Genomic DNA, 23969 nt, shown 5'->3' with positions numbered 1-23969 from the left:
GGAGTAGATACAGACTGAAAAGGGCATGAGCTACTATCAAGTGCTAAACACACTAGTAAAGCAACAATGAAAGAAAGTAGAAGCGGGAGACGCTATATTGGACTGTTTGTGCTAATTCAGCACTTTAACAAATCAATGCCACTTGAGGAGGAGTCCAATCGCACCCGGGGGCTCGGCGAGACGCACTATCGGGGCCGTGTTTGTTGTCTGCGTGATCGGGCCACAGCGTTACTGCCCAGAGGCTCCGATGGTTGTTGGTGTGGGGTCGCCTGAACTAGCCCACATTAGAGGCCCCATAATGTGTTAATTTATAACTCTATCGCCCCGGACTCTAGCATTATCCATCTGTGTCACGCGCTGGCCCCGCTAAATCTATCATCCGCAGGCGAAAAATGTCCCAGTCCGGAGAGATTAAGCCACCGGTCGCACAATTTCTCCCCCCCACCCCCCCCCCACCCCCCCCCCCCCTCCTCGCTTCTTATCTATTGCGTCTATCCACAACCCCCCCTTCTTTCTCTCTCTTTCTCTCTCTCTGTCCTCACTTGCGCGGGTCAGGTAATCAATTACAGGCTGACACACTTCTACAGTATAGTGCCGCCTGACCACTGGCGCTCCGGGAGAGCCCCACAGTCAGACATGGCTATCTATACCCAGAGAAGAAGGAGCACTTTACGGCAGGCCTTAAACACCCCTCCCTCCCCTCTCCTGGAGACTTGGACAAATTGCTGTTAGGAAATCAGTGATCAGAGATTAAATTACTCTCGGTGGCGACCCTCGTGAACTCTAAGCGTGTTATCACTTCAGGAGATTGACACGGAAGATTGTAATAATGTAGAACATAAATGCGGTGTGCGGGACAGATAGAAAAACGGAGACTTAAAGATAGAAGTGTGTGCCGTTCATTGGCGTTGATTTATTTGAAATGCACCACTTCCCAATGGGTAACACGCGTTAGGTGTTGTCTAAGAATGCAAACAATATGGCGTGGAGTATACAGAGCGTGTGTAAATATGCGTGAGACCATGTTTGTGTCCGTTTGTGTTTCCAGCGACTCCGGCTCTCTCTGTCAGCAGCTGCAGCGGCAGAAGCAGCAGCAGCAGCACTAATAACACACGGGGGACATGATCAATACTTACCCTCTTCTATTTCACCACATCACTGCTATCGCTGCACACGCACGCTCACCGGACACGCATGTTCACAAAAACAAAGCACCTTTCACAAACACGTGTTAGCCAGGAGGGCCGGAGACGAGAGCCGCCATTAATATTAATCCAGTAAAAGAAAAAAGAAAAAAAGACAAAGAAAATACAACCCTTCTATCCCGGGCAAGCGCGCGGGGCAGTGGAGATGAGTTACAGAGGCTAAAGCAGGGGCGGGCCCATAGGAAAGACAAGCTGGCAGTTCTACCTTTAAAGAGTGCACAGCATCACAAGAGGAGAAAGGGAATCTGCCCATTAAGACTAAGTGGCTGTCTATTAGATCACAGAGGTACAGGAGGTGGGCATTTACCATCAGTCCGAGCGCTCCTGCCCCGTGCCAGTGGCTACACTCACAAGTCATGAGATCATTGTAAGGTGCGAGACCTGGGGCAGAAAGTCGGTAAACTTTTCCCCCAAACTATCAAACATGTTCCCTGGATGGCGAACAGAGAAAATGTTTAATTTCCAGCATTTTGCAGCGCTTTTGTCCATTGTCTCCCGCTAAATTCTTGCACATACAACCTACTTGCTTTTGGCTGGAGTTAAATTACTCATCAAAGTTGTTTCAGCGCTAAATTGGGTTTCAGTTTATTTGGAGCACGAATAGTACGTCTTACATTCTACATTGTGTGTTTTGAATTGTTTAGATTGGCTTTGCAAAGAACAGCAACCCGACCAAAAATGGATATTTGCTATGTAATGCAACAGAACTTTGCCCCAAGGCTTGAAAAGGAGTGAGTACTTAACAATTAACCGTTGTTCAATCTCTTTCATCTAAACTGTATGGTTATGCGCAGAAAAGTAAGGATTCGGGATTCAAAAGAGCAGTAAGTAAAGGTTTCATAATCAGAAGTATAGCAGAAAATCGGAAAGTACCCTCCATCAATGCAAGCTTCACGTTTTCTGTAAGCACAGCCAGTCACCCCCGCTGTGTTGCAACTCAACCCGCACCGAAAACATATTTTATTGCCACAAAAAAATAAACTCCTTCCTTGACAAATGACATTGAAACACTTCCACTCACATTCTGGAAAAGGCGCCTGCTCAGCCGCCGCTTTCACCTCATCAAAAAAAAAAAAAAAAAAAACCCGGGGGGCAATTAAAAGCCTATCAAAGCCACCACCCAGTCCTGCGAGATCAAACAAGCGCTCGGCCCAGGTGCCGGCCCGGTCCCCTTCATTTCCCCCTCCATCCCAAGTGTAAAACCCCCCCCCCTTCATGCTTATCACTGTGGTACACTTAATCCTCTCTCCTCCCTCCCGTCTTCGCTCTAATGCCCCCCCCCCCCCCCCCACACACACACACACCCCACACCCGGGTCCCTCAGGGTTCGCCGCTAAAGGCTAAAAAAGGAGGACGCACATTTGCCACTTGCCTGCGACACATAATGCGGCGGCGGGACGGCAGAGAGAGCGGCGCAGTGCGGGGCTCTGGGTCGGATTTTGCGCGTCTGTTTGGGGGGGGGGGGGGGGGGGGGGGGGGGGGGGGGGGGGGGGTGTGGCGGGGGTTGTCTAAATTAACACTTGACATTCAATACGGTCAGGTTCTTAATTGGCCGGGGCCTTTCCTGAGAAGGCAATTTTCTATTCCCCAAACTGCCCCGTGAGCCAGTGTCATCTGTGTTTGTGAGGAGCGAGTGCAAGTATGTGGCGGAGACAAACTGACAATGAGTGCATGCATGAGAGAGAGAGAGAGAGAGAGAGAGAGAGTGAGAGAGTGAGAGAGAGAGAGCGAGTCGGGGCCCTTTCCTGGCTCCTGAGAGAGGGCCCCGGTCCCTTCCCTCTCTCTAATGAGGCTGGATGAATTAGCGCTACGTGACATGATTTCCACAGTCCCTTCCCCTCCCTTTTCCTTTTGTCCTTCTCCCCTCCTCAACCCCGCTATCTTTTTTCTCCCCCCCCCCCCCCTCTTCTTCTTCTTTTTAGTGTGACAAGCATCTGGCGACCCAAAAAAATGCCAGAAGCAACCCCGCGGCTCTGGCCTCTTATGCTAGCTAGTTTACAGTACACGACACGCACACAAACAGGCTGAGGTGTTATCCGCACAATGAGAATGTTTTCTTTCTTTCTTTTTTTTTTCTTCTCTCGTCTCACTCACTCTCTCTCTCTCTCCCGTATCTTCTCGCTTGCACTTTCCCCGCGGATCCAGTTACACTTGATGTTATTACAGCTTTCAACCTGAGAGGTATTAGGCTTCCTTTAACAGATCTGACAGCATTTACAACACGGCCAAGTCGACGCCTCTAATCGCCCCTGCGACTCCTGCCTATTAGCGATTGATCTCGCGGCGGGGGCCCTTCTTCTTTTGAATGATGAGCGAGCCGCGGGTCAGTCGCTCTTTGTCATAATAATTTTCGCCGGCGACACCTCGGAACGCAAAGATTAAGTGCCTTTATTTTCCAATGCCCTTCCCCGGCCGTAAATCCGGAATTATGTTTTATGTGGCTGTGTTACATTCGGCCGCCCATTGATCACGTTGGATCAACCTTTGCCCCCTGGCGAGGGCCCCCCCACACCACCCCGTTTTAGACCATGAACAAGATGGTGAATTTATGAGCGTAATGGTCGTGCAGGGGGAGTAAAAGAGACAAAAAAAAAAAAAAAAACAGCTGTAAATCTCAGTGATAAATCCCATGCCGCCACTCTTTTACAAAGCTAAACTGATCAACAAGCTGTGAAGTAATAGCACCGGATAAGTCGGACAAAAGCCAGGCGTTTTGTTTCGAGTTTTCGCGTTTCAAGAAGGGGTGGGGGGGGTGAACATATCAAATGGATTAAACGCCATGAAATATTTAATGACAAGCAAAGTCGCATCACGCGGCGGACGCGAGCTCCAACAAAGCACTTATCGCTGAGTGTGTTTCCCGACAATGAGTGAGACGGAGAGAGTGAAAGAGAGAGAGAGAGAAGCAGGTCAGGGGCATCCGCACACACACACACACACACACACACACACACACACACACACACACAAACACAAACAAAAACATCAACAACTCCTGAGATGCATTTTCCACCCTTTAACCACGCCGCGTAACAAGAGTTCTCACTTTGTTTGCCGTTGTTAAGGACCAAAAGCGCGTAATGAAAGAGTGACAGTATGGTGGCAAGGCAAGGGTCACGCTTGGTTAGGAGGCGGGGGGGGCTTGGGTTCTCTTACAATCTTTGGTCTGGTTACCACGGATACGGGGTCAGGTCCATTGATGTCTATCGCAGGGGGCTAATTAGATCATTTGTGACTTAACTGACATTATGGATTGGAGTGGCTCGATATGGGATCGCAGCACATAGACTTCCAATGTTGGGAAAAAGGCAAAGGGAGTCGAGCAGAGCGGATTCCGCTGGATCAAGTAGATTGACATATTTTTGTCTTTTTCGCCATTTGTTTATGTGTTTTCGACCCTCGAGCAAGCGTTGATTTGCTTGTCGAGTTTGTCATGGGTTTGGTCTAAAGCCGGATGCTCTTCCTTGGCGCTGCAGTTCCGAGCATTTCACCGTGTTTGGGACAGGCTTCTTCGCCTTCGTAATCGTCCAATGGACTCACCTAGCAAAGGCCTTTCTGACATTCCAATTCTTCCCAGGCATGAGCTTTTAAGCAAGTCTCACAGCTTTCAGGAAAGCAAGAAAGCTCATCTGCTAGATCACAATGTCTTTTGTTTCCCAGATATATCAGATTTTCACAATAAGGACAAAACCACTGTGTTCATCTTCTGGCAGATATAGGTGCCTTTGAACGTGGTGGAGTTCACTCTCGGATGTTTCACGCCGGCAGCGCAAAAACACAACACAACACGCGGGCACAGGTTTGGATCGCGCAGCTAAACGACCCAAAATAAAACAACATTGTCAAAAAATTCTGGGTTTTTGAGAAGCGCCGCCTCAGACTTCGCTTCTCTCCGGCGACACCTCACCCTCTCTCTCTACGAGCAGCCCACACACACAAAAAAAAAAAATGCCAAGCCACCCGTGAGCGCGCCAGCTAAAAAAAAAAAAAAAAATGGCGAGCTGCGGGATGCCAGGGCAGCTGCATTTTAACAGTGGCCATTAAACATTATTAATCCAACATCTTTACCCAGTCAGCAGAGAGCGCAAACAAATGCTTACACATGTTGCGCTCCCCCCCCCCCAACACAAAGTAGCTAATGAGCTGGAGGACTTTAGAAGGGTTAAAAAACCGAGCTATTGTTCGGAAGCAATTTGCACGGTCCACATTAGGGAACATAGAGGCGGGTATCTCTAAAAGAAGGAGTTCGACACTCCGACTGCGTGTGTGTTTGCGTGTGCGTGTGCGTGTGTGTGTGTGTGTGTGTGTGTGTGTGTGTATATGTTGGCCCCGTGCCCAACCCTAGCCTGTACCACCAGCCTCCCTTCTCCAAAGCCTCCCCAAGAAATCCTCCCTGGGCCTCTTGCACAAAAATCATACCCTCACTAAGATAGATGGACAGAGAGAAGGGAGGGGGGGTAAAAAAGTGTTGCTGTATTTCTTCATATGTGAACTCAATGCTACCTGCAGGAAATGCATTCTGCGGTAATAGCTCGCGTGGCGCAAACATGCTGAACTGTACAGTGTATTAGAGAGGGAAACGAGTCAACTGGGAGTGAAATTACCGTCATTATCTATAACCAAAAATAAGCCCAAATGATGATGACGGTGATGGCTTTGACAATAATAACAGCAATCTATTCTGAGTACTTAGAAAGAAAGAAAAAGAAAAAAAACAGTGACAGTGTTAGTCACATCCCCAAGGGGAAAAAATGAAAGGATTGCTAGAACTACGCTGAACTCAAAGCCAATTGGCGCAGGCAGTGAGGGGCAGACTTGGGTACAGGGTTAAGGGGGTATGGGGGGGGGGGGGGGGGGGGGCTAAGACGGATGTAAAAATAGTAGGCTGTTGATTTGCCCGTTGCGTTGGCGCGGGTCCAAGCAAAACAAAATAACAGGAGTGGAGGAATAACAGGAAAAGGGAGAAGCGGCGGTGAAAGTATGCCCCAGTTCCTGTCACTTAGCGCGGGTCACACCTAATGTCACCTTCCTTTCCAGAGAGCGCCCAGACGGGAAGAACGCAACAATGTCTCGGCCATATGGGCTTAAAATACAAAAGGAAAATGGAAGGTTTCCTTACCGACACCTTGTCCTTTTACAGTTAAACGGAATAGAAGACAAGCTTGAAGGTAACAAGTGGTCATATCTGGCAGTAGCATTGGCTCCCCTGCTCTTGTGGACATTGGTAAACTACAGTAGTGGGCGATACTGACAAAATCTGTGTGTTTGGGGCCGATACATCTGCAAACCCTCACTGCTATAGAACTCCTCGCGTTTCTGTCGGTTATTGCATCAATTGCGGCATCTGCTGATGATTGTATTGCCCACCCCTGTTACGAAGCCGATTCATACGGTCCCCTGACACGGCGCGTGCTCTATCAAGGTGAGCCACCAAGGTATGCAAACTTTACATTTTCAAACACACACACACACACACACACAAAAAAACACAAAAAAAGCAGGAAGGGTGTTACGCTGTTCTTTTGGGTGGCCGGTGCATATGCGGTTGTGACCGGGAGAAGGGAAAAAAAAACAAGACACGTTAAACACTGCCCCTGTAAGGTCTATTACGAGACCCGATCTCCACCGGTGGCAATCTGTGGGTCAGTGAACTCAAAAGTAGCGGCCCCTCCCTGCTCTCAACACCTCGCTGACCCCCTATGCCAACACACACACACACACACACACTGTCACACACACACACACACACTTTACAAACTCTCCTCAAGTCCTTTTCATAACTGACCGGAGCTTGGTGACAGCTGCTCGCATTCCTGCCATGTCCAAGCGAAGGAGCGCAAAGCGAGCGCGTGTTTGTGTGTGTGTGTGTGTGTGTGTGTGTGCGTATCCGTGCGTCGCTGCCCTGGCTTGGCTTGTGCTACACCCACCCCCCCGTAACCCCCCCCCCCCCCCCCTCATTAGCCGCTGGAGGGGTGGTGACATCCTGAGCGAGTGGCTCTTCAAACGCACGCTTCCTCTTCACACCAAGCCATTTCTCCTCGCAGCAGGAAACCACCCTGACCCCCCCCCCCCCCACCCCCCACCCCCCCCAGAGACACACACACACACACAAAAAGTTAGCAGGCCTGATTTAAAAGACCGTACGAAGAAGAAGGAGCATGAGATGAGATGTATACGTTCCTGCATCGCTCGCATTTCCATGTGATTTGTGAGCGGGAGTTTGATCAGCTGCTACACAGATGGCGGGCGAAAAAGAAAAAAAAAAAAATCACATGTTTGGTTGTGACGCTGTAAAAACAAGCAGCGCTAAATGGACCTATTGTGGCGCGGGAATGGCACACACGGCTAATATTTCACATTGCATTTCGATTGTTGAGCGAACGTATTAGGAAGAGAAGAAAGAGAAAATATAGACGTGATTTGCCCGAGCTACAATCTATCTAAAAACGCTCAGCTTTGGTATCAGATTCAAATCAAAGGAGCTATATAATATCTAGCAGTGAGAATACAATGTGTTTTGGTCCTTCAGGATATTGTGGAAGCAGAGATTTGTGGTACAACCTCACGACAGTATTGCTCTGTAGAACATGCGTATAAACAGATCGGGATGTTAGAAATGCTAAAAGAAGTTAACAGTAAGTTTGGACCTCGACAACTTAAAATGAGTGCGCCCTCACTTTTTCGTTGTTCCCAATCAGAAAATCGGGTATAGGGGCTTTAAAGTTATGACAGGCTTGTTGCGGCTGATTGACATTGGAAGAAATTAGCAGAGGGATAAAGTAAAGCGAGGTCGTTTTACTGGGCAATACTAAACGTATGATCATTAAGGTCTGTCTGACTGATTTATAGGAAACTACTGTCAGCTCAAACAGGTCCACGGTGAATGGTCTTTTGCCTCTGTCCCAAAATATTCCTCTTCTTACACTGCAGTCTATGGGAAAATGCCCCACGTAGCCCTTGATAGTAGCAGATGTCGACACATTTCAGCCCTTTCCAAGTTGAGCTCTCTTCCCCCGGCAGATAAAGACAGCTTTTTTTTGGAACTCCATCCTCAATGATAAACCCCTATCTCTATCTTCTGACCATTCCCAGCAAGGGTAAAAAAGAAAAAGGAAAAAATTAAATAAATGTGTCGGTGTGGGCTGGCCATTTCCTCGGGACACGCAGGAAACAGCTGACACGGAGCCCGTTGAGTGACGCTCACATGATGCGTATTGATGAGCTGCTTGGCCCCGGGTCCCGCACACACACTGAGCCATGGGTCGGAGCGAGGCTTGAAGGAAAAAAAAAAAAGCGAGTGATCCCGAAGGCCCCATCGCACCCACTATGCTATGCAGGGCTCTCCGTCTGACCGAGGGCACACACACACACACACACATGACCGCGGACATGTGCGCAGCAGCAGTCCGCTCATAGAATCAGCACTGGTTTCACTGGGGGCCTGATGACGGAGGGGACATGAAGAGGATTACCAAGTCAAGGGGAGATTTAGGGGGCTCTGATGTAGAGCAGGCTGTAATGTGGTTGGATGTGTATGGCTCAAGTTCTACATGATTTGACCGTAAAGCAAAATTATATATTTGATCACAATCGAAAATCGCAAATATCTAGACGGACATAGTAATTCGACTTTTTTTCCTTCACAATTGCAGCCAAACATTTCAAAATAGGACTAACAATGCCAAGTGTCAAACTCCACATCCATGTATTATCATTGTCATTAATGTTCATTGGATAATATATTTCAAAATTAACTTCAATCAGATTAAATCACAGATCAATGCCACATAAGAGAAAATGTAATACCAAAAAACTGTCAAAACCCTCCGATAAACATCCTGGGCATACTTTATCGCTTTTCACTCCACACAAAACAAGCAGTGAGCAGATTTTTTCCCCTGAATGCGTCACACCGTATAACATGAATGGAAGGTTGTGCATTTTCTGCATGCACTCCTAGCACCAGCCTTACGGTAAAGATACAGCAGCAGCAGCAGCAGCAGCTACCTTCCCACTCACAATTGAAGGAAAAAAAAAAAAAAAAAAAAAAGGTTGCCTTCAGGAAATGCATACATCATCGTCAAGTCATCCAGTTGAGAGAATGCAAGCGCTTGGCTTTTCCTCATGCCCGCGCTTCTGTTGCGTGGCCCTCGTGAACTGGCCAGTGGCACCTGGATAATTACATGAAACAAAGTAGATGCGGCGAATTTAAAAGGCCAGAATGTGAGGACGGACGCGGTTCAAAAGAGTGCAAGCCCGGGCCCTCTCCAAACAGGTGACGTTATAGCTGAGGAGATTTTTGCTCCGCACTTAACCCCCAGCTAAACATCTATAAAGGCACAACAGCGGAGTGGAAGTTGGTGGGGAGGACAAGAGCGGTGAGGGATGTTAGAAAACGAAAAAAAAAATAAAAAAAATCTGAGAAAATACAGAAAAAGTAGTAATGGGAGGGAAGGGGGGGGGGGGGAGTGGTGTGTGTCTTTTTCTGCAAATCTCCACTTTCACCTCTGCTCTCCTCCAAGCTCTGCAGCCAAGGCCAGCCAAGAGACATTTCAGCTCGCACCCGCGCACACATGGACTCCGAGCCAACACGCAAAAGCCACGCCGGTGAAAAAAAAAAGGAGAAAAAAAACCAGTCTAATTTACGCACACAATCGCAAACATACAAGTACAGGACCTGAATCTGAGCAGGGCTGGCACAGGCACACACTGCAGCCACCCACTCAGGAGAAATAAGTGGCACTGGTAACGAGGGAACATTATATGGGCACACCTTAGACACCAGATACGCCAGGCATCTGTACATCCCCCATCAGAAGACCAACATGGAAATGATAACACACACACACACACGCACACACACACACACACACATGTCCGATCGCTGTGGATAATTCTGCACATATGCATCGAATCACAGCCTCGCAGTCGCACACAATAAGGGGCAGGGGAGCCGTGCACGTGCGGCGCAGATGCAACATGCAGCAGAGCGTGTTCAGGCGATGGGAACGCGCTCGTCGCTCTGGCTGTGGAGGCGGCGGTGATGGCGCGTTAATAGGTAGATTAGGGGTGAGCACAGAGCCATTTATACAGACGGAGACACGCAAAAGTGCAAAGTGAGGCGGTGGAATCTGACACAAGGCTCAGGGATGGTTGGGATGCACATGCAGAACAGAGCAATGCACGGGGAGAGGTGTTTGAATGTGAAGCTAGTAAATAAGGAAAGAAATGCAACAAGGCATCCGGTTTGCATTTTCAAGCAATGTTCAATGCTTGTTGAAAATATAATGACAGTGCATTTCAATCAAAATACACATATTTTTGTCTCATCAATTTTACACCATATAAAATGTGTGTGGCATATATGTTTGTATTGTTTAATGGATGGGTGAAACACACACACATATTATTATTATTATTATTATTATTATTATTATTATTATTATTATTATTATTATTATTATTATTATTATATTATCTTCTGGGTGATCTTTGCAGTGACTGGACATTAGAATGGACTTTATAAGAGCCACCGTACCTCCTCCAGGTCACGGGCCTTAGTGGAGCTGTCGCACTTCAAAGGCAGCCGCGCTACAGCACCCTTTATAGAGAGAGAAGGAAGAGGCTTTTTAGCGAGTGGAAGGCGACAAAACACAAACCAGCTTCCTGATACTTTTACTGCTCCGACGTGTCGTGCGTTCAACACAGATCAAAGAGGATTTTTTTTATTTATTTTTTTCTCACAGAATCCGGTAGAAATGATGCTGCTGTTATTTCTTCGTGAACCAGCGTAAAGGTGCGCGGCCTGGAGCTGTATTGTGCCCTAAACGAAAAGCAATTATCCTCGTAGTCTCACTTAACTGCGGGCTTTCTGAACTTTGAGTCGATACCCACAACCACGCGTGAAACTGCGCCTCAATTAAGCAGCTAAATATTATTCCAGGGAAATAACCCAGACTCTGCTCTGGTCAGAAATATTCGCGTTTTCTCCAAAACAACGATAAATAATGATGTAAGTCATTGCAGTGCGTTTAAAATGTTCACTCGTTTTTCTTGTTTTATTTTTTGGTTTTGGTTTTTTTGCTAAAGAAATCTGTTTGATTTAATGTCAACTGTTCGTTTCCTGTTGAACAATCAAAGGTTTCTCAGATATTGACTTAAAGAAAATAAATAAAATAAAAATGATTCCACATTAAAAGCCTATTAAAGGCCTTTTTAAAAGATTTGGCTAATTGTGCCTCCAGTGATGCTTTATTAGCTGCGTGAGTTTAGCAGAGTGGACAAGAACACACACTGTTTTATTAATAACAGCCTCTAAATCATGACATAAAATAACCAATATAAATAAATAAAATATGCACAATTGTTTCCTCTTTATCCTCCATATTTCTGGTGGGAGCAGGTGTACTGAAGACAGCAGCACATTTTCTTACAGTCAAAAACACAGAGCTTTAAAATCTGATTCAAAAGAAATGTAAATTATAGAGTTTTAGAATTTGTCAATAAAATTCTACAATTTTGTGTGGTAAAGTCAGCTGGTATTTGGCATCTTTGTGAGGACAGTGAGGAATTAAAACATTTAAATACAGGCTATAAAAAATGTGGCTAAATAATTAATTTGACACGGTGATAGCCTAACGGCGGGGACTGCGTTTGTTTGTAATTTGACATTGGTAATGTGTGTTTCATGTCCATCTCAGCTCCGCTCCAGAGCAGCTCTCTGTGCGTCTGAGCGCTGCGCTCAGCTGATTTGCTTGTCCATCGATCCACTGCAAATATAATTCGGCCTAACAACGCTCAAATACCGCGTCCCTGGCGTCACTTGGCCGCTCTTTAGCACACACACACGGGCAAAAGGAATCTCAAAAAGCGTTCCCATAAAGCATGAGCGCTCTGCACCCCAGGGTGCGCGCAGCTCGGCAAACACAAAGTCATTATCGCTTAGATTCCAATAAGGCGAGTCTGTCAGGGATCGTGCTTCCTTCCTTCCGAGGATTTCTGTCATGCCTACTAAACATGGCGGGATGTCTTCTAAGCGCTACGAGCGCGATAAATAACAGCGAGTCCCACAGCTGATTAGATTGAAACAACGGTGCGCATTTGTAAAGAGGAGAGGGTCCCAGAGTGGAGCGGCCCTTCCACCTGCAGCTCCGTCAGCAGTCAGGACGAGGGATGCTCCGACAGTTAATACGGGAGCTAATCACAGCAAATAAACGATCATAACTTCTTACAAAAGACTTCGACCTAAACTGGGTGAGAGAAGGCAGGGCTTCATTATTAAACTACTGAAGTAAGTATTAAAGTTTGGAGGCCGTCCGGTCCAGGTGACACGTTTATTTGGTGTCTTCTTCAGAGAGGGACTCTCAGGCCGTTGCGCAAGAGCCACTGTGTGTTGTGCGTAACAGCACGCGCATGGTACGGTGAGCTTACAGGTCCAGCAATGATTAACTGCAAAAACAGCCTATCTTTACCGTCTCCCCCGCACGATCGCGCGCATAGACATACACGAGAGACTCACATCCATTTCGTGCCGTAACTTCGAACATCATCACGAACTTAAAGCTGAAACACGACGGGAAGTGGGAGCTTCTGTCATCCCCGCGTGTCCACGGCTCTCGCGCTCTGGCGCAGCCGTGTGAGAGGCTCCCTGCCTCGGCCACATGAAGTTAATTAGCCGCTCCCAGAGGGGAGCCCCTTGCCCGGTCTTTATCGGCACTAGGGTTACCAAAACACTGCTGTTGTGTGCTTTTAAAAGTCCACACCGCTCACGGACCAATTACGCAGACTTGGCGTGTACGTAACGAAGCAAGACAAGGGATAATCCATCAAAGGGACCAATAAACGAATTAGCTACAGCATGCAAACTGGGCATACAATAGTTGTTTTACTAAATAAATACACACACAGGAATATTCATATTAGCAGAAAAATAGCTTAAAATCAAACACTCAATTCAAAATCAAAATTATTAAAACCATCAAATCTCAGCAAAAATGTGCCATATTTTTTAACAACATCAATCTGAATCTATGTGCCCCCTCCCCTCACTACACTCAACCTACTGACACATATCCACACAGCACGTCTGAGAGAGCAGTGAGAGGACAGTCAGAATGACAGAGCGGCCCATGCATGGACACAGAGACACACGGGGGACGTACCTGCTGGGACATTCTGTACAGGAGGTTGCTGTCAGTGCTCTGCTGCTGCCATGTCCCCATGAAGCCCGGCTGCTCAGCACTAGGCGGTCTGGTGCTGAACTGCATGGAGCTTTCACCTGCCCCCTCGCTGCTTGTCCTGCTGCTAACGATGCTAATGGCACCCAGACCCCCGGCTCTGAGGCTGCCTCTTGTCCTGCTGCAGGTGCGGTGGGCGCCGAGGGGGAAGCCTATGCCTGTGGTGGCCGTGTCAGAGGTGTCTTCAGCCGGAGGGGGTGGCCTGGGCGACTCGGGCTCTTCACTGGGCTGTGCTGGGACTGTGTCGCGCTCACTGCCTCTCACATCCAATTCTGCCTCCTTGGACTAGACAGAGAGAGGGAGGGCAGTGGGGAAGGAGGAGAGACAGAAAAGTCAGTGAAGGTGGGTTCTTTTGGGGTCGTGTTGCCTTTTTTTTTTTTCATCCCGCGGTCCCGCTCATCTAAAGCATGCAGAGAGGGGCGGTTTTGGCAGCACTGGTGGCCAACCACTGTGTGTGTATACGCGTTAATTTTCGTGAGGACAGAAAAAGAGGGCTTGCGGTGATGTGTCCTCAGGGGCCTCGTCTTGGATGGGCCAGTGGCGGTGGAGGTGAGGCGGGATGAGTGAAAGGATGGAGGTGAACTGAGGGCTGAGACAGTTTGCAAGCTCAGAGGTTAAAAATGACGGGGAGGGGAGAGCAAAGCAGCTCCTGGCCCCACACTTCGCTTTAATCCATCTGTCAGTCAGTCATTTTGACTCAACGCAAACTTCCTTACACACAGAGTGTAACAAAGAAATGAAAAGTTAAAGACAGCGACAACAGCAACTCTCACAGTGAGCAAGAAATATTTCAAATTTGTTGGAACATCCCCATTTTGTTTTTTGTTTGTTTTTGTTTTTTGGAAACACAAACACAATATATTATCTTGAGTAAAACATAACATCCAGGAATCCATGATCACATTCTTAACGTTTAATATCAATGGCAAAATCAGAAAAGGTGAAACAAAAGTGTGCGTTAAAAATTAATAGTCAAACGTATGCCTGACTTTTAGCAGCAAATAAATTCTAAGTTGTTTAAAAAAAAGTGATAAAGCAAAAGAGAGAAAAATTCTATTGTAAAAAGTTGCTGTGCAAAGCAAAGGCATTAGATGCCGGCTGGTCTCTTACCATGAATTGTGTGAGTCCCAGCTAAGTGCAGATGCGGAGTGCTCCTGCCTCCCGCTCTTCCTGTGCTCTGTCCCTCTCTCGCTGCATGCGCGTCTGTCCTGTCCTGACTGTGTGCTGAGCGCTCTGCTCTGGGCTGCAGCCGCTGTGGAACTGAGCGCAGTGGCTGAGCGCGTGGCTGAGTGCTCGAGCAGCGAGTGAGAGAGGAGCGGTGGCTCTCCAAGTGTCCGTAAGAGTGTGTGCACAGGCTGACGGAGTCAACCGAGATGCTCAATGACACACTCCTCCTCTGTGAGGGCAGGGAGGAGGGGGCAGACACCACAGCGCTCAGGAAGGGGGAGCATTTGTCCCCCTGCCTTATTACCATGTGCACTGCCAGCAGCCGCTGCGTCTCAAAGCAACTTAGCTTCCCAGTGGGACCATCCCACCACCGAAATACACACAAGGAGCTTATCAGAAGCTTTTACGTTTTCGGGGACCAAAAATCAACCCAGGCAAAAAGCAAAAAAAATATTGAAGCAAAATTAAAAGATTCAAATGGTGTCTTTTATAGAGACTTGTCAAAATAATCCATAGACTAGATGTATTGTCCAGAAAAAGCCGGTGCCTTTGTTTAATTCACTTCAGCTGTAATGAAAGACTAATGGAACGCAGGCAGTCTGCCACTACAGCAAGCATCTGAACACACACACACACACACACACACACACACACACACACACACACACACACACACACACGCACACACACACAGGATACAGCCCTCCCTCCTCCCTCCCGCCAAGCTCTCAGATTTTAATTAAGAAAAAAATGAGGAAGTGGTTCCATTTTAGCCAAATTGGTCCCCACTGCAGTGAAGGTATGGGAATAGAATGAGGGATGGAGGAGTAAAGGGAGGCAGACAGGGGGAAAAAGACACACAGGAGGATGAGGCTGGACCGGGGGAGAGGAAGGAGACGTATGTTTCCTCTGACACAGCGCGGGACACTTTCTGCCACACAATGAAGTGGGTCCCTCTCCACACGCCTCTCTGTTCACTGTAACCCCGGGACAGAGCGCAGCCCCCTTGTCCACTGAGGTGATATCAAGTCACTCCTAAATCTCTCCTAAAATTGGTGGCACCCGTTTAAAAAAAACACACACAAAAAAAAAACACTGTGATCACTGTGGCTTCTTCCAAAAAAAAAAGAAAAAGAAAACCAAAAAGCCATTATCTTTCTCTCATCTCACGTCTTTCCCCTCTTTTCCCAGCAGTCTGCATCTTGTCAAAAGCCTTGTTGTAAAAGCCTTAATGTGTCACCTCCGCTCCTAACAACTTATTGAAAAGCTTAATGTCGAAGCTTAGGCTAATTATATTAAGTGACAATTTAGCGGCTGTGGCTCTTTTCGCTTTCCGCCTCGCGCTCTCTCTTCTCCCCGTCTCCGGCCGCTGCCTCTCTCACCCCCCTCCTCGCTCTCTCTCTCTCTCCCTCTCTCACTCCCATATCTCTAAATGTGCAAGGCTGGGGCTTTTTCCAGCGCCACTCACTGCCTGCTCCAAGTCAAACTAGTGGCGCAGCTCCTGACCCGGGTGGGTAATAGCCGTTATTTGTTGGAAGCAGGAGTGTATTTTCCAGTATCGCTCTGTTCTGTCGTGTCCTTTGTTTTAAATGTTTGTAGGTGAGATTACATGAAGTGCTTTTGTCTGATTATTACATCAAACAGATTTATCATTTTAGTTTAAGATGAGCATTGTAGGACGCACATTTTGGAGTCCGGGGACAGTGTCAAGTTTAATCGAAAGTGGATGATCATGAATAATTTGGCTAAAGAGTGGAACCAATTTGACACACTTTCTTTATTCACCGCCTCAGGGCATAAACATTTGTAGTGATTTCATATGAAGAAGTACATTAAGGATGAGGTTTACTGCTACAAATCAACAATATATTCAACTAAAAGACAAACATCAGGCCCAGTTCTTGAGCTTTATCTCTGCATGTGTATATGATCACAAAGAAACTGCGTGATCTCAGTTATTCAATGATACAAGAGAGAGAGAGAGAAAATTATAGCATGTGGAATTTCCCCCTGTCTTATCATAAGAATTCCAACAAGTGCCCCCAACTTCTCTTGATCAAATTCCCGCTTCACGTTGACTATGAAAACCACTCACTAACCTGCACCGACATAATTCTATCAAAGTAAAGTCCCAGTAACAGATTGTTTTTCTAGCTATGAAATGAAATCTGTTTTGTACATTGTAAAAGCTGCCACACACACACACACGGGTTTAAAGACTGTTGTGCGCAATGCCACTTTTTATAAGCACGTTATGTTGTTAGCAGTGCCATGGCAGCGTGACACATGCTTGATTACACACATGCCCATGTGAGGAAAAAAAAAGAAAAGAAGGATATGTTTTCGTAAAGTTAAGAATATACTCCCTGTTTCATCTTTTCTAAACAAAACGAAATCCAGAGATAAACTGGCATCGTGGAATCTTATAAACCTTTCTCCCCTATAAGAGCACAGAGATTGTCTCCTTGTCCAGTGTCCGAAAGCAAATAAGACACTGCCCGTTTAATCCCAAATGGAACAAATAAAGCTATAGAAGGATAAAGATATGAAACCTAATGGGAAAGAGTGGTGGAGATCCTGGGGCTCCTTTATTAAAACTATTATTGTGCCGGACTGGAGAATTCCCCCCGGGGCAGGGGTCCATGTCGAAGCCCATATAATTAACTAGAGGCTCAGCTACGGATCAATTACCAGACAAGCAAGTGATAGCCAAATCAATGGAAGATCATCAGGCTCGTTATCAGTGTTGCAACTCATTAGAGGAAAAGTGAGGTAGAGAGAGGGGAAAGAGGGGGAGCCCGTGGGTGCTGCCTTGTGGGGGGGGAGCTGAGTACGGGTGGAGGGGGTAGTGAGTGGTGACACGGGGAGCAGTGTGACAGAGTGCAGCGCTGTGTAGGAGCAGTCACCGAGCCTTGTACAGATCAATAGAGTGTGCGGCAGGTTAAAGCTCTGCCACTGCGGCTGTATTCCCCCGCCGCATGGACGCGCGCCAGCGGAGCCCGACTGTCACAAACCCGCGGTAACAAGGCACGGGGAGCATTAGCATTGTGTAGATAGGCTGTGTTTTTCTTTCCGTTGACATTATTTTGTGGCTCGTTTTTCCCTTGTTGAAGTTGTGAAAAGAAAAGAAAAAAAAAAAAAAACGGTGACAGGGGCCTTTATGAGTGTATTGGATAATCAAAACCAAAAGCTATAACGGAAATAAAGAAGATCTGTACTATTTTAACTTGAAAATGTGCGAACACAATGGTTTAGACCTCTACAAACCTCTTCTGAAATGCGAGTCTCAATATTTTCAGTTTATCTTTAAAAAGTGCACTATAAACTGTAACTCCTATAGATTGTGCACAGTGGGGGTCAAAGTAGTTTATTTCATTACCTGCTTTAATATTCAAAGTAGAAAACACACGGCAAGGACTTCCTCTAATGTGCGAGGCAGCGGCATTGACAGCACATCTGCACAGCGCCGCCTACTGGTCAGGTGCGTTCAATATATGGCTTTTTAATGGGACGAAACACACAGATAATTTTATATTTATTGTAATACGGAGCTGGATGTCCTCATTAAATTCTCAGATCCTCGACAACACTACTTACAGCGCTTAAGTACATTTACTTAATTACTGGACCAGCTCGTACAATACAGAAAATCTGCTATATCTTGTGTAGTGTTATATCTATGTTATTGGTCCATTTCCATACGTGTTGAGAATTCAAATGTGTTTACTTCTAATTTCTCTGATGTTGCCCTTAAGCTTAATCCACTTTTCCTAAAACTATCAAATAATCAATTCAGCGCGGCTTATAAGGGCTCTTAATATTCCTTGCTTAATCTAAAATATTAGTGTTTATCTTGAACATTTTCAATCCATAATCAGTCTAACCCACAGTGATGCACGCACTCATTACCGCATTGTGAACAGTCTTAACGCTACTCTGTTCACTTGCTTTGGCCTCATGTCTGGTTCGTTTATGGCCTTAAGTCATTATCAAACACTAATATATACGGATACTGCTGGACTTCGGCTGGTGTTGCCGTCTGGGTCATCAAATCGACAGTTATGGTCATTAGCAGTCATGACCCCCTGACCCCTGACTAAACCGCCGCTGCTTGCCTTTAGATAGAATACAGAGTTACACGGGATTCACTCTGTCTGCAGCTCCACTTCACCTTTTCAGGGTGAGAGCGGTCATCGGACAATATTTTTTCATCAAATGCTACTTAATCAGCTACTAATCAGAAGAAAGGAAAAAAATATGGACAAAGTGTTACACAGGCCTCCTACATACACTTTTCCCCTCCACAGTGGTATTTTCAGCAAGCCGGTGTCGCACTGGACCTGTCCGCTTAGACTGGAGGAAAGCAATACGCAACTGCAATACAGTATAACATTGTTTAAAGGAACAGGCCACCGTTTTTACATACTAAGATATGATCTTACTTGAGCTTAGACGAGTTGATGCGTACCTGTCTGGTCACACACAACGACCAAAGACGTTGTTAGCATTTGCTAACCCCCCCCCCCCCCCCCCCCCCCCCCAGTATATTCCTATAGCTCCAAACGGGGTGAAGTTAGAAGCGACCAAGCTCTTCCACGGGCACGCACGAAGACCAGACAGGTACGCATCAACTCGTCTACGCTCAGGTAAGAACATATCTCAGTGTGAAAAAATGGTGGCCTGTTCCTTTAATACTCATATTCTAAATGAGACACCCTCTAATGTTTTAGCTTCCAAACTGTGACAAATGAAGCTAGTTGTTTGTTGCAGCCCTGTGAGGCGACTTCTGTTGTGATATTGGGCTTTACAAAACCATTAAACTTGAAACTTGAAACTAGAGTTCAAATTGTTGTTTGTAACTTACTTTTTAACACAATCCGTTCCCCTGGATTCTTCTAGGTTCATGAGAACGTCTTTTGGGGGGCAAAGCGGCACAGCAATGTTTACAAAAACTAGGTGCATCAGACTATTGGTTTTGAGCGTTGTCACAACTTCTAGGTTTACGGCGAAATAATATGCTGTGAAAGCGGGACCACTCAATGGATGTCCCTAAAAGAAGAACCAGCACAGGCACAACCTGTATCAACAGACTGATCTCCTTCCACACAATTACATTCCCTCAATATAAGCGGTTATTTTATGATGTGGAGCCATTATGGACAAAGCAGAAAAATGTAAAGTCATCTGCAACTTTGTGGGCAAGTTAAGTTGGGAAACTTGTAATATCTGTGCAGCTATGTAACTCGAGGGCCACATTAAGTGCGGTGAGTAATGGTTTGGTAATGATGTGCAAAAACAGCAGTAGAAAAGTACAGTGTGCCCTTATTCCATTATGACCCCTTAATGCACTTTTGTCCTTTGAATGGCATCTTCAAGTGTGCTTCAGCATGCCCGTCTAAGTCTCTTGTGTTTTTTTTGCCAACATTGTCAACTAATGGGTCAAATGGCTCAGAAATTGGTCCGACGCCACAGAGTTGTTCGCAAAGACACTCAAGAAAAGAAAAAAAAAAAAGACTCCAGACTTGAGTGGCACGCTCCCTCGCTGTTCATTTTCTGTGCAATGTGAGAAAACCTACTCAAGTAAGCCACGCCGTGAGGATACAGATGCAGAGGTCATCAAAGAGGCATAATTATGATGCTTGTCTGCGGGGCTGTTTTTCTTGCGTGCGCGCGCGTGTGTGTGTGTGTTTTCCTTCTGAACAGGGGAATAATTCTGCGTCGAATGAAATCGCGGCTGAGCAAAACGCCGCTCAAATTGGCCTTTTTACGCACTAAAAGGAGGGCAAATGGAAGGACAGAGGCAGAGGGCGCACGGACGCGCAAGTGGAACAACATAATTTGCGCGGCGATGGTGATTACGTGCAGCAGAAACAAATGATTAAGGACAACACGGAAAAGCTCGGCGGGTGGAGGAGGCCGGGCTGGCTATAACTTTTCGAGTTTGGAGCTGTCATGGGTTACATTTACAAGTTTTTCAAACGCTAGAGATGACGGTGTAGAAGATGCTTTATGAGTAGTACGGTGCCAGTTAAGACGGTGAGCAGTCGCCTTGTTATTGCCTTTTTTACCACCTCGACTGGCCACTCAAGGCGCTTAAGGATATAACACTATTGGGAGCTGAGATTGAACCAAACAATGGGCCAACCAAAAGCTAGCCCCTCCCTGCTAGGTTGCAATACATCCCTGCTGCCTGAAGATCATTAGTTGCTAAAGAAGCTAGGTGAGAGGCGAAACGTCCTCTACATTTGACAAGAAATATAGAATAACTGTAGAACTAAGAGCTTACACAAACATTGTTGTTGTTGTTTTAATGATTAAATGTAGATACCTGTCCAAATTCCTAACCCTTCACCTCAGTAAACCTGAGTTCACCCAGTCACGCTTTCATTTCCTCCATTAAAACCTTGTTAGGTCTAATCCAATTGCCTAAAGTCAGCAAAACCGTTGGCAAATAAAGGCGGTTGAATGCTTTTCGCTGTCTCTAAGTGCAACCTTTGTACAGTGAGTCAAAGGCATAAGCAGGAGCACATGGCCCCGGGGCCGCTACTGTTGGCGACCCGATTTATGCGTCCATGTGACGTCGGCGTGGCGATCAGATGGCACAGGGATAAAACTGTCACTGTTCTGCTACCACTACAGGGCCACAGGACATCATATGACACGGGACGGGAACAGCCCTCCGTTTGTGAGCGCGGCGCACAGCAAGACCGTGAGAGGGGGGTGGCCGAGGGCACCCAAAGGTCTCCCAGGAACCAGGGAGAGCCACATGATTGTCTGTGTCACTGATCACTGTGATCCGCTCATAAGGCACCTTTGTTGAGGAGAAGGCACAGGACACAAGCATGGGAGTCTCTATTTTGAGAACTTGACAAACTGCGTCTGTATTTTGGAGCTGTGTGTGCACATTGTTCTATACGTCGATCTTTTTCGGTATCGCTGAATTGTGGCTTATTCACCTCATTCTGGGAGTTCACGTTGGCGCCGCCATGAATTGTGCCCACCCCTTCACTCCTGTTAGTCAAGATAAAATCAGTCTCTACATGAATACAAAGACGTTTTTTAGACCACGCAGAGAAACGGTGCAGTGTCGACTTGTTGGTGCAAATTTTACACAAATCAATCGACTAAACATCAGATTTTAGCGGCGAACCTTCTCCCTCGTTCTCCACTTAATGAACCGACTTTGCGGAATTGTCAAAGGAAGTGCCGATCGGTGGCAAAAAGAGGCAAAAGTGGGCGGGGCAGAAAAAGATGAATATCCCTCATTTTTGGGCACCTCCTTTATGTTTTCTCAGTTGAATTAACGCATTGATTATGAGTAAGCTTGTATGCTGCTTGGAGCACCCTCCGCTGGCAGCATGGGGAAAGTATCCATATTAAACACTGTAAATACAAGCCACCGTTTTTAGCCAACGGCATGCTCACACATCGATGGCACAGTGATAAAGGGAGTTTGAGTTGAGTTTTTTTTATGAGCTTTGGAAAGAAATAGGAGTAGAAGAGGAAATCACCAGATAATGTGTTCTTTATTAAGCCTATTGGCCTCTTCATAGATAGATAGATAGCTTGCGTGATTGATCTTTTTCCATAGTGCATATTTGTTCAAGAAAACCCAGATATTGCACGTCATTATTTTCTGCTTAATGTCATGCGTTCTCCAGAGTTTGTTTCAACTTTATCTGACTTCGGCAGATGAGCGCCTTACCTGCCTTTAAGAATGAGCTGCTCTCTATAGCCTCTGCTGAATCCTTCACTGTGATGCACTTGGCAGGGGCTGTGGTAGGTCAGAGGAGAGGTCACACGTGTGGGCACGGAGGAGAAAGAATGAGGATCTGGAGCACCCGTCTCCGAACCCTGCCATCTTTCTCTCCCTCTCAGCTGAACTCACACTTGGATAATTCTCTTCTAATCATCCTCCTCCTCCTCCTCTTCTCCAATACCCCCCCCTCCCTTCTCCCTTCCCCATATACCCCCCCGCCCCACAGCCAGCCCACGGACCTCCCCCGGGGGGCCTCTCCTCTCTGCTCCTCACCTCATCAGACAGGCCTCCACCCCCGGCCCCGTTGCCGCGGCGCTGACCCATACCTCCCCACCTCCCCCCCCCATCCCCTCCTCCCTTGCAGTCACCGGGCCTTGTGTCTCTACCTGCCAGGCTCCCTGACAGCCCCACGTCCCCCTGCACCCCCCAGAGAGGAGACCGCCTGCCCATCCGGAACGCCAACCCCCCCCCCCCCATCCCTCCACCTCCGCTGCCCTTCCTCCTGCAACTGAAGCCAGCGTCTACACTTTGACAAAGTCTCAGCGCCAACTTCTTTGTCTCTCGTTATTCTGCTTTTCCTTGTGACTCGGATGTTCTACCTGTTAACCCACTCGCCCTCTTTCTCACTCTTTGACCCCTCTTGCCAAGACACACATTGAGACACTGTTGCAATGTCAGGGGGACTTTATTGTAACTGTTTTGACTTATCGCTATCATTGAAGCCTGGCCTTTGTTATAGCATCGACGAAAGACTGACAACTATACGGCACCATGACGGATTTTGTTTGTTTCGTTAGTTGTGTTAGTTTGAGGGAGCAATACTGCAACTGTAATGTAAACGGCAACAACTGCTAGACTGGTGAAAATGTCTTATAACTAATGCACAGCACGCAAGGGGGTCATTCATTAACCTCTTGACCACTTAAAGAGACTATACAGGGTTTAAAAATGTTAAAATTATGTATTTTCCTCCCCCTACATGTTCCAGCCATGTGTCTAATGTGTAGAATGAGCCCAGAACTATTCACAACAACTGCCTCTAAAAACCTGCACTGTCACGCAAAAAGGTGCCGTCATGCAAGAGCTTTATATAGAAGGTGCAGTTACACGAATGACCTGAGGTGGCAGTAGTGAGTATAAAATGGCCAACTTGCATCTAGTCCCTTTAGCTGCCACTTTAGGGTTAGGGTCAGGATTAGGGTTAGCAATTATTTCCATCCAAATCTCAAAGCGTATTGACTGGAGAGCTTGCCGCCTATATGCCAGTGTGGTACCTCATTTGAAAGCCAAGACCTTCTAGTTTCTATAAATATGTGTGAGATCTGTGTGAGTGAAACACAACTTACGTTACATTTGCCGTTCTTAACCCTAGTTACATCCTGATCGGGGGGACGGCAGGTAACAGTTTAACCCCCGCCTTAACCAAGCACATTTTCTCCAGTTCGGCTTTACCCAAATCTAAAAGCTTCTTGACTGGAGAAATCACAGCCTCTGGGCCAGGGTACCAACATATTGAAACATTTTTTATTGCGTTCTCAGTTTTGTTGTTTTTTTATCGTTGTACAATTTTTTTGTTTTCTTATACTTTTTCGTCATGTTTAT

The 23969-nt window shown here is 46.7% G+C and overlaps 1 protein-coding gene across 3 annotated transcripts in view; it reads right to left on the bottom strand.

Moving 5' to 3' along the window:
• The window catches only part of bnc2 (basonuclin zinc finger protein 2), a 96909-nt gene extending 82052 nt beyond the window's left edge, over window positions 1-14857 (bottom strand). Inside the window, exons 1-3 of one of the 3 annotated variants that reach the window (XM_079553829.1) lie at window positions 14552-14857; window positions 13367-13726; window positions 10744-10806 (exon numbers count right to left, since the gene is read on the bottom strand). In XM_079553829.1, the coding sequence (XP_079409955.1) occupies window positions 10744-10806; window positions 13367-13726; window positions 14552-14554 (426 nt within the window). In that variant the 5' untranslated portion in view covers window positions 14555-14857. The remainder of the gene's footprint in view (window positions 1-10743; window positions 10807-13366; window positions 13727-14551) is intronic. The other 2 variants (XM_079553827.1, XM_079553828.1) reach the window with 2 other exon arrangements.
• Between the last annotated feature and the right edge of the window lie 9112 nt (window positions 14858-23969).

Source organism: Gobius niger (genome assembly GCF_951799975.1).
Source record: "Gobius niger genome assembly, chromosome: 3".
Lineage (NCBI taxonomy): Eukaryota > Metazoa > Chordata > Actinopteri > Gobiiformes > Gobiidae > Gobius > Gobius niger.
This window is presented reverse-complemented; position numbering and strand designations above follow the sequence as displayed.